Raw genomic sequence first — 10,442 nt, forward strand, 5'->3', positions numbered from 1 at the left:
TTGGTTAGGAGAGAGTGACAGAGAGGTGGACAGGGTTAGGAGAGAGTGACAGAGAGGTAGACAGGGTCAGGAGGGAGTGACACGAGAGGTGGACAGGGTCAGGAGGGAGTGACACGAGGTGGACAGGGTCAGGAGAGAGTGACACGAGGGGTGGACAGGGTCAGGAGGGAGTGACACGAGGTGGACAGGGTTAAGAGAGAGTGACAGAGAGGTGGACAGGGTTAGGAGGGAGTGACAGAGAGGTGGACAGGGTCAGGAGGGAGTGACAGAGAGGTGGACAGAGCTAGGAGGGAGTGACTGAGAGGTGGACAGGGTCAGGAGTGAGTGACAGAGAGGTGGACAGGGTCAGGAGGGAGTGACAGAGAGGTGGACAGGGTCAGGAGGGAGTGACAGAGAGGTGGACAGGGTCAGGAGGGAGTGACACGAGAGGTGGACAGGGTTAAGAGAGAGTGACAGAGAGGTGGACAGGGTTAGGAGGGAGTGATGGAGAGGTGGACTGGGTTAGGAGAGATATTTCAGAGGGTGAAGCTCAGACATACAAAAGCAGAGTAAATAAAACAGAGAAATGTGCAGGAGATCAAAAGTGAAAGAGTGCAGAACTGTCCAAGGCTTGGTCACAGAACTAGTAAGGAACATCGCTTTGGAGAGATTTAAAAGCAAAATGAATAATTTTAAAATCGAGTTGGTGCCAGACGGGAAGATATTGTAGGACCGGAGTGATGGTTGAAAGGAATATTTCAGGGAAAACGATTGTGTCTCATTAGGTGGGTGAGGTGAAAAGCAGAGCTACATTTAAGGAAAAGTTGAAACAAATCACAGAAGATTGAAATAGGTTGTGCTGATAGTGCAAGATGCAGAGAGGCAGGGAAGGCACGACACAGGAGGGAATAAAACAATTGAGATGATGATGACGTAAATCTGGGAGTAACAGGCCAAAAATCAAACATTAAGAGCTCAAACTTCGGCGAAACAATGAGAAGAAGTCCGAGAGAGCACTGACCAGGATAGATGGTAAAATAAAACCAAAGTTGACAGAGATACAGCGATGCAGAGTGTATTTGAAGATGCAAATGACAGTAGCTACAGCTATGAGGGGGTAACACTTATTCTAGATTGTATAATTTGAGTTGTCAGCTGCTTTTGGTACCTGTGTCAGGACACAAGGGCCAGTTAAAAAAGAGGTGAAGATCTGCGTATTTCTGATGGAGATAGTTTGAGAGCTTTTTACTGCTTCCCCAAAATAAAACATATTTGCAACAAGACCATATTCCACTCTCAACTCCCAGATCACTGAGCAGTGAACTCAGTATCTGGCATTTTAGGTAAACTGGAATGGAGCTTATTTACCAAAGTGATTGGAAACAGGAAACAACTGGGAATAGATGGATGTGCTCGGGATGAAAGGATCTGTTCAACTGCGTTTTAAAGAGGTACCTCATCACAATGTGCTGACTTCAACAAGTCTGATTGCACGCTGCATCGGCTGCGCAAGCTCCTCACGATCATTAACCTACACCAGGCAGCTTCTGAGTCAGTGTTTACACACAGGCTGCACCCTCCATCCAAATGGTGGCAGGAACCGATTTTATGTTAAAAAAAAAGTCATGAACCTTTAAGAGTTTGCAATTTGCAACAAAATTTAGATCCAAGCTTTACTCTCCTAATGTCACAAACAAAAACAGAACTGGCTGGAAAAGCTCAGCAGGTCTGGCAGCATCCATGGAGAGAAACCAGAGTTAAAGCTTTGGGTCCGGTCACCCTTCCTCAGAATTTGATCTGAAACTTTAACTCTGATTTCTCTTCACAGATGCTGCCAGACCTGCTGAGCTTTTCCAGCGATTCCTGGTTTTGTTTTGGATTTCCAGCATCCAGAGTTTTGTCAGTTTTGAATATTTTAAAGGGTCATTTGGCTGAATTCATTGGTGGGACTTTCCTGGAAGGGGTCTCAGCATTTGAACATGTTTAAAGGCAGAGGACCTGGTGTTGTGTAACAAGGTAAACGAAAGTGGAGTGAAAGGCAGGAGTGGAGACCACAATCAGTTTGGCTATTGTTTTTACTGGATGGGATACAGGCTTCAGGGGCTGAATGCCTTTGTTCTGTATACATTCTTCAACAGATATAAACAAAACCTGTCATTTAGACTGGAAATAGCTTTTAGAAGGGCTTTTGATAATTTGTTCTGCAACTAAAACACCTCAATGACAGGTCCCGGTCACGATTCATTGCAGCATCATCAGCCTGTCTGGTAGACTCCAGCTTTATTATCCAGGCTACCCCCCGCCCCCCCCCCACCCACCCCCCGCTCAGTGCAGCACTGAAGAGATGTTGCCCCTGCCGTTTCTCTGAAAGGATGTTAAATGAAGGACCCACCTGCACCCTCGGGTGGACATAAAAGATCCCCGAGCCACGCGGTGGACAAACAGCAGCAAGGCAATTTTCCCCAGTGTCTTGGCAAATATTTATCACTCAATTGGGTGGCATGGAGGCTCAGTGGTTAGCACTGTTGCCTCACAGTGCTAGGGACCTGGGTCTGATTCCATCCTCGGGTGACTGCCTGTGTGGAGTTTGCACATTCTCTCAGTGTCTGCGTGTGTTTCCTCCAGGTGCTCCGGTTTCCTCCCACAGTCCAAAGCTGTGCAGGTCAGGGCGAATTGGCCGTGGGAAATTGCCCATAATTATAGATGTGCAGGCTAATTGGATTAGCCATGAGAAATGCAGGAATGGAGGAAGGAGTTGGGTCTGGGTAGGATGCTTGTAAGAGGGTCAGTGACAGGTCGAATGATCTCTTCCCACACTGTAGGGATTCTATTCTATCCTAACCTACAAGATCACCTGGTGATCAAACTTTGAGAGATCCTGGTGTGCACTGATAAAAACAAAACCGAAAGCCAAGTGGTACTCTTGGCCAAACAGGGTCACAATGGAAGCTTCACCCAAACAGTGTATCGAGAGATATAGTCAACCAGAGAGCTTTCAAGGACACTGCAACGTAGTCAGGGGTTACCCAGACCTTCAATAACAAGCTGGAGATCGAAACCAAACCAGATGAAAATCATATTCATTTCTTTAGCTTCCCACCTGCTTATTGTATAATAAAGTCTATTCCTCCACTGGTTAATTTTTTATTGAACTTCAAAGCAAAACAACAAAACACAACAATCCTCTTACAGCAGAAATACAAAGACAGTGGACACAGCGCACAACACACAGCAAAGTCAAAACATTGTCTTAATGAAGAGCCGGGAAAATTGTCTTTTAACCCATAAAGGGTCTAGCCATATTTATGTGGGTTGGTGTGGCTCGATCAGCAGGCAAGGGTTAACAGGACTCCAGGTTCTGGTATCAGTTAGAAATGAACTTGCAGCCTCATTACTTACTGATTTGTGGATCCAAAACCACCTCCAAACCCTAAAAAAATAATTAAACAAGAAAGAAAGGAAGAAGAAATTACTCACATCTTGCACAGGTACTTCCTCAAAACCATTCAAATAGAAAAGGCAAATAACAAGTTGACTGTACACAGTCGCTTTGCTGCATCTGATAATTGCAAAGACCGAACACACACCCAGTCACTGTCCTAACACCAAGAAATGCAACACCCAAACTATGCACAGAAAGATTCCAAACACAGCAATGAAATGCACAAATAAATTGCTGGTTATTTTTAGTGAAGCTGCTGGAAGGATAAATACTGAGTACAGAAAGTGCCCCTGCTTTTCTGAAAGCAGTGGCCTGGGATCTTTGATGTCTACTTGAGGGGGCATAAGTTGGCCGGGGGGGGGGGGGGGGGTTAGGCGCTCTAGGCTAGGGCAACAGCCTCTTAGCTTGGATTCCAGTTTCTGAAGCAAGCAGGGATAAACATGATTGCAGCTTCAAAACCAAAGAAATAAAAGTTACCACGATTATAGCAATTACCTACACAGCTCAACTGCCAGCAGAGACACCTGGGAAATATGACCCACACTTCCTCACTGATTTATGATGTGAACTACTGAATCTTTTTCAAATTAGAACAGGATATGGATTAAGCAGAACAGAAATCATTGGCTGACAGTTTGGAAACGACACTGGGATTTGAACAGTTGCTGCTGTTCAGTTTTCAGTCCTACCAGAGAATCTTCCAGATTGTGAAGAGATCCCTTTGCTCAATTAAGTGTCAGCCAGAGCTCTCGGGTAACACTCTGGCCATAGTCACAACGTTGTAGCTTCAGGAGACCGGAGTGCAAAAACCACGGCGACATTCCTGGTGCAGATGGGAAAATGCTGTGCTGGCCGAGGAGGATGCTAAATGAGTCCATTGCTCTATTTTGAAGAGCAGAGCCATTTGCCTCAGGCATTTGGTCAATATTTATCCCTAAATCTACATCATTAAAAAGAGACTGTGTGCCCATTAGCACGGTGCTCCTAAGGGAAGGTGGGCAGGAGAGAGCGTGAGTGCATGAGAGGGTGTGCGTGGGAGAATGCACACAGGTCTGCATCAAAGTGTGTGTGGGAGGATGTGCATGCGAGACAGGGAGCTTGCAAGTGTGCGTGTGAGAGTAATGTGAGAGTGAGGGAGTGTGAAAATGTAAGTGACAGTCTGAGTGAGAGTGACTGCATGTGTGACTGAGAGAGTGAGTATGTGTGAAAGCATGAGAGAGAGACAGCACATGGCGGGGACGAGAGGGGGAGAGGAGAGGGAGGGGGAAGGACGGGAAAGGATGGGGAGGAGCGGGGAAGGGCAGGGATGAGTAGGGAGAGGTGGGGAAGGGGAGAAATGAGAGGGAGGGAGGGAATGAGTGAAAGAGGGATAAGAATTAAGAAATTCATGAGAAATCTTTTTACCTTGAGAGTGACCATAGGAAAAGAAGTGGGCCATTCAGCCCATCAAATCTGCTGTGCTCTACAATGAGATCAATTACACTTTGCTGCCTTTTCCCCCATACTCCTTCATTCCCTTCGCGATTAAAAATCTGTCTGTCCCAGCCTTGAATATACTTAACAAACCAGCCTTGACAGCCCTCTGTGGAGAAAAATTCCACAGATTCATTCCCCTCAGAGAGAAGAAATTCCTCATCTCTGTCTTAAATGGACGAGCCCTTAATTAGAGACGATGCCCTCTGGTCGGAGACTCTCCCACCAGGGAAACAGCCATCGACCCTGTTAGTTCCCCTAAGAAGGTTGGAGTGTGAAGCTAGGTACCATCTCGGAGGTGCCTTTAATGGTAAGCTGGGTGATTATTATTCATTCATGGGATGAGGGCGTCACTGGTCAAGCCACCATTTATTGCTCATCCCTAATTACCCAGAGGGTAGTTAAGACTCAACCACCACGCTGTGGGTCTGGAGTCACATGTGGCCAGACCAGGTAAGGATGGCAGTTTCCTTCCCTGAAGAATGTTAGTGAATCAGGAGGGTTTGTCCAACAACTGACAATCGATTCACAGTCATCATTAGACTCTTAATTCCAGATTTTACCGATTTCAAATCCCACCATCTGCCGTGGTGGGATTCGAACCTGGGTCCCCAGAACATTCCCTGAGTCTCTGGATTAATAGCTGAGCAATAATACCACTAGGCCATTGCCTCCCCCAGCTAAATTTCCGAAGGGACGAGAAATTGAAGGGTTAGATGAAGGCCAGCTGCTCTCGAAGGCCTGGTTCGGAGCTGCACCTAACCTTCGCCATGAATATAAGAGCTTTTACCTCCTCCGCTGGTCCCAAAGCCTGGAAAGCCAGACCCATGTCCTCCAAAACCAGATACAGTGGACTGATTCGCTATGCTTCCAAATGATTGCGCATTGGCAGTGCTCCCAAAGCTGTGCTCAGAAGAAAACAGAAGTTGTTGGTTATCAAGTATGTGGAATAAAAAGACAATTAAAAACACCACTTACAAGGCAGAGCGATACATCAAGGAATCGGGATTTACCTAGTTGGAGAGACAGAAACAGTTAACACCAAGTTACTGGACTCCAAATGTTAACTCTGCTTTTCTCTCGACTGATGCTGCCAGACCTGCTCAGTTTCTTCTGCACTTTTTGTTTGTGTTTCAAATTTCCAGTATCCACGGTTCTGTTTTTAATGTGGCAGCATCACAGTGAAGTAACACCAGCTTTCCCTGTGACGATGGTCAAGATCAGAGTGGTGCTGGAAAAGCGCAGCAGGTCAGGCAGCATCCGAGGAGCAGGAGAATCGACGTTTCGGGCAAATGCCCTTCGTCAGGAATGGGCATGAATTAGGAATGAGGCCTGAATCGGGAATGAGGCCTGAATCGGGAGTGGGGCCCGAATCGGGAATGGGGCCTGAATGACCTCATTCCTGATGAAGGGCTTTGGCCCAAAACATTGACCCTCCTGCTCCTCGGATGCTGCCTGACCTGCTGCGCTTTTCCAGCACCACTCTGATCTTGACTCTAATCTCCAGAATCTGCAGTCCCCACATTCGCTTTACCTTGACTATGATCGGGGAGTCAGATTGAGTAACACAAAGGCAGAGAGCAGGCTGCCTGCTGACAATCTCTGTGAATTTGAACTGAACAGGCACTAATATTATGGAGAAACTGTGTTCTTGTACATGTCGCTGAAGTGCTTCACAGCCAATGAGTTACATTTAGGGTCTCAGTATGCATGTGAGCTCTCTAGCTCAACCCAAATATCTACATAGAATGTGGGTAGCATTTACTAATAAACAGAGGGAGTTCACTCAGTCCCTTTGGTCTTTTCTATCAATTAGTCAAAATCAAAGAAGCTTTATTCCAAACGTACATCTCTTATCCTGGACTCCACTGTTGAAAGAAATAGTATTTTTCTCTATCTAGCCCATCAAATATTTTCATCTTCAACGTCTCTACAAGATCATCTTAGTATTCTACAGTTAAGCCTAATCTGTGCTATCTTTTATTATTGGAACAAAAAGCAATACTGCAAAACCTGAAGGCAGTGACTGGACTTTGCAATATTCTGCACTCTCCGTTTATTAAATTTCCCTTCATTTTAGTTTAAAGCTTCAGCGATACTGTCAAACAACGAGGTACCAATTTACTGGCTGAGTCACTTTCTGCTCCCAGTTCCAGTGCACGTAGCTGTAGAAATGTTTTGCTTGAACCCTGGTTTATTTGAGTCAGACCGGACTGAGAGGAGAAGGTAGAAGCACAAAATACAAAAAGGTTAAAGGTCAAAAGCCCCCCCTTTTTTTGTATCTTCCTCTTCTAGAATAAACTACTCAAGATAAATGAAAATCCTCCTTATGAGAGTCCTGCAGGAGGCAGTACGCATAACCCTCACGGTGTTTTTTGACAGTTTGTGAGATTGATAGCGTGGTCCTGGAGCTGGTTAGATTGTCAGGGGGATTCCATGAAGTTTTGCCTGAATGAGTCTCAGGAATTTTCCCAGGATCTTCCACAATAAGACATTGGACTGGAGAAGGACATAAGCGCTGACAAAGCCTGGATTATGTCCGGATAGACATGGCCTTTTCCTGTCCATGTAGAAGTATCTGAGAGACAGCAACGTCGTCAAGGAGATTGTAAAAGATTTGGAGTTCGGGCATGGAGAGAAGGGCTCCAGGGTAAGGGTTGGCTGGCCAGGAATTTTGGGGGTGGAATCTGTTGGCAGGAGATGGGGTGAAGAATGATGATAGCAGTTTTGATACTGAGTTGGATTCATTTGCAAGTGCTGCAGCACGGAGTGGGGTACTCAGCAGTTTAATGTGAAGGGTAAGATGGGCTCTGTGGACAAGGGGGAGCTTGGGGAGCGAGAAAGGAAAAGAGTGAGAGAGAGCGAGTGAGAGAGAGCACGAGAGAGCGCGAGAGAGAGCGCGAGAGAGAGCGCGAGAGAGAGCGCGAGAGAGAGCGCGAGAGAGAGCGCGAGAGAGCGCGCGAGAGAGAGCGAGAGAGAGCGAGAGAGAGCGAGAAAGAGCGTGTGCTACTGAAAACCTCACAGCCAAACAATTTTTCTTCTATTGTATGTTATCACTGAACACAGACGCAGATTCAAACATAGCTCTGCATCAACCTCACTCCTTCCAGCCCAGAGCATGTCCCAAGGTCTTACCCAAAACCTCCAGCATTGGCAGCCGCTGTTCCTTCACCAAACACCTTGCCTCCTGAAGGGCTCATTGTTCCACTAAAAGCTGGTGAGCCACCAAATGTTGGAAGGCCTCCAAACGTTGGGGTGCCACCAAAGGCTGGCGGACTGCCAAACACAGGAGCAGCACCAAAGCCACCTGAAGAGAAAGGGAGAGCGAGAATGGATGAGGGACACTGCACGAGACAGAACCCAAGGTCCTAGATTACCAATTGAACAAAACCTACACGCAAGAATGAACAAACAGCAGATAGGTGCAGCAGGTGGGAAGGGGAAAGGTCAAGGGAAAGAAACAAAGATCTCACGCATTTGTTGTCGATCCCATGTTGAGCCATTTGGAAATATTAACATTATTTCAAACATTTAAAATTTTAAGCAGCTCACTTATAAATCCTGAGCAAAACTGCAAACATAACTAAAAAGAGGGTTTCACCTGCGAATGCATCTCACTGTCAGCTTATCTCTTCATTCCCCAAGGGCAGCACCTTTTCCTGATCTTCCCTGACAGCAGGGCTCAATCTGCTCTCCAAAAGAAACTATCAAATTACCTGGCGGTTTGGAGGGAGTGGAAAAGTTGCCAAAGCCTTGAGCAGCAACACTGGAACCTGCACTGAACGAGCCTGGCGCCTTCAGATCTGATCCGAAAGAGGCACTGCCAAACCCAAACGTCTTGGCACCACTGTTCCCGAAGAGGCTTTGAGCATCTGAAGACAAACAGGTACTCTGTCAGCAAAGTTATAAACTCAATCATTCAGACATTCAACTCTAATCTAATAGCTGGTGTTGCTGCTTTCAATGGAACTCAATAGGGTTTTATTTTGGGGGCGGGGTGGATGGGGACAGTGTACCTGTAGCATTGGCTGTGGGGATCAGTTTTGAATGTTTGACCATGCCCATTTCGCCCCATTAACTGATCCGTTATATCAGTGCTGACTGTGGGAGCTTGCTGTGCACAAATCAATGAACGCCTTTCCTGCATCACAACAGTGATTGAGAATCAGCTGTAAAGTGCTTTGGAAATTCTAGGGATCATGAAAGGTGCTATAGAAACACACAATGTTCATTTGTTTGCAAGCATTAAGATCTTCTACCTTACCGTCAATAATATTTCTACCACAGACCAAACAAGAACCATCCACAGATGACATTACCAGAGGGACACTCATCAGAGGGAACTTGCATTTACAAGGGATCCTGCGTCAACAGGACAGCTCCAACAGTGTGGTCAATGCTGACATACTGGCAAAGTCCCTCAAACATTAATTTATTAATTTGTGGCATTGGCCGAGGGAGTAATGCCAGTCAGGGCACTGGACAAATTCGCTGCTCTACTCAAGAGTACCACGTGGGCAGCTGTGTCAGTTTCATAGCTTCACTGAAAGATGGTGTTGCCAACAATGCAGAGCCACTGCTGTCATGTTCTCAAACATTAGCCTCAGTTCAGTATTCAAGGCTGGGAGCTTCACACCCACAGCCTTCAGACAAGAGGGCAAACTGAAACAAAGTGACAGCAAAACCAAACTGGCTAACATAGCAAAAGCTCCTTTGAGCAACATTGGATCCTGGCTGCACCGTAACCTATGATGACCTACCCTAAATGCAGTTCAAAGGACTTGGTGAAAAACGTTTTCAAATTCATACATATAGAGGCCATTCAGTCCACTGTGTCTGTTCTGGCTCTTCGAAAGAGTTGTCTAATCAACTCAACCTCATCCTCCTTCCCCATAGCCTCCAGGTACAGTACTTCCCTTCCTGGGAGATTTCAAATATGAAAGTGCTCTTTTGGAAGTTCACAACTGTGAAGTTTTAGGATGCAAATCCTGTTTATCAATGCAAATTGAGGAAACCCTGGCCTACAGTCCCAGGCAAGGACAGACTGTCAAAGCTCCGCGGAGCAGCTGTTGGAGAAGGCTGTGAAACAGTGTGCCATGTTTTTTGGTTCTGCTGCCCACACTGGCGGGTGACAAAGCACTTGCACTGTCACAAGACCTTGGAAAACCGCTCGCAAACTCACCTGAAATCCCATATCCCTGAATGGAACACAACCACAAACCAACGACAGACTCATTTCTCAATGGCACAGCCTCTGCAAATGTCAGTGACTACAATGTGACGACTGATCTGAGTGATACCCCAGGGTTCAACCTTCCTGGGAACATCTGGACCAGCCACAACTGCATGAGAACAGGCCAGGGACAGTGGATGAATTTACTCTACAAGTGGAAGGTGAGGAACAGCTCACATTGTGACCATCAAACACACAGTGATGGCACCCCAGCCATTCATGCAGCATCAGCTGAAGCAACTAAATGCACTGATAACCTCAACGCCTGACCACAACCACAACCACAACGCCTGACCACAACCACAACCTCAACGC

The 10,442-nt window shown here is 46.4% G+C and overlaps 1 protein-coding gene across 1 annotated transcript in view; it reads right to left on the bottom strand.

The window, feature by feature from the left end:
* The window catches only part of nup214 (nucleoporin 214), a 115,457-nt gene that overhangs the window by 4,585 nt on the left and 100,430 nt on the right, over positions 1-10,442 (bottom strand). The window contains exons 32-35 of the mRNA XM_043719712.1: positions 8,611-8,766; positions 8,030-8,201; positions 5,685-5,797; positions 3,379-3,409 (exon numbers count right to left, since the gene is read on the bottom strand). Of these exons, the coding sequence (XP_043575647.1) occupies positions 3,379-3,409; positions 5,685-5,797; positions 8,030-8,201; positions 8,611-8,766 (472 nt within the window). The remainder of the gene's footprint in view (positions 1-3,378; positions 3,410-5,684; positions 5,798-8,029; positions 8,202-8,610; positions 8,767-10,442) is intronic.

The sequence above is a fragment of the Chiloscyllium plagiosum genome, chromosome 30 (assembly GCF_004010195.1).
Source record: "Chiloscyllium plagiosum isolate BGI_BamShark_2017 chromosome 30, ASM401019v2, whole genome shotgun sequence".
NCBI classification, from domain to species: Eukaryota; Metazoa; Chordata; class Chondrichthyes; order Orectolobiformes; family Hemiscylliidae; genus Chiloscyllium; species Chiloscyllium plagiosum.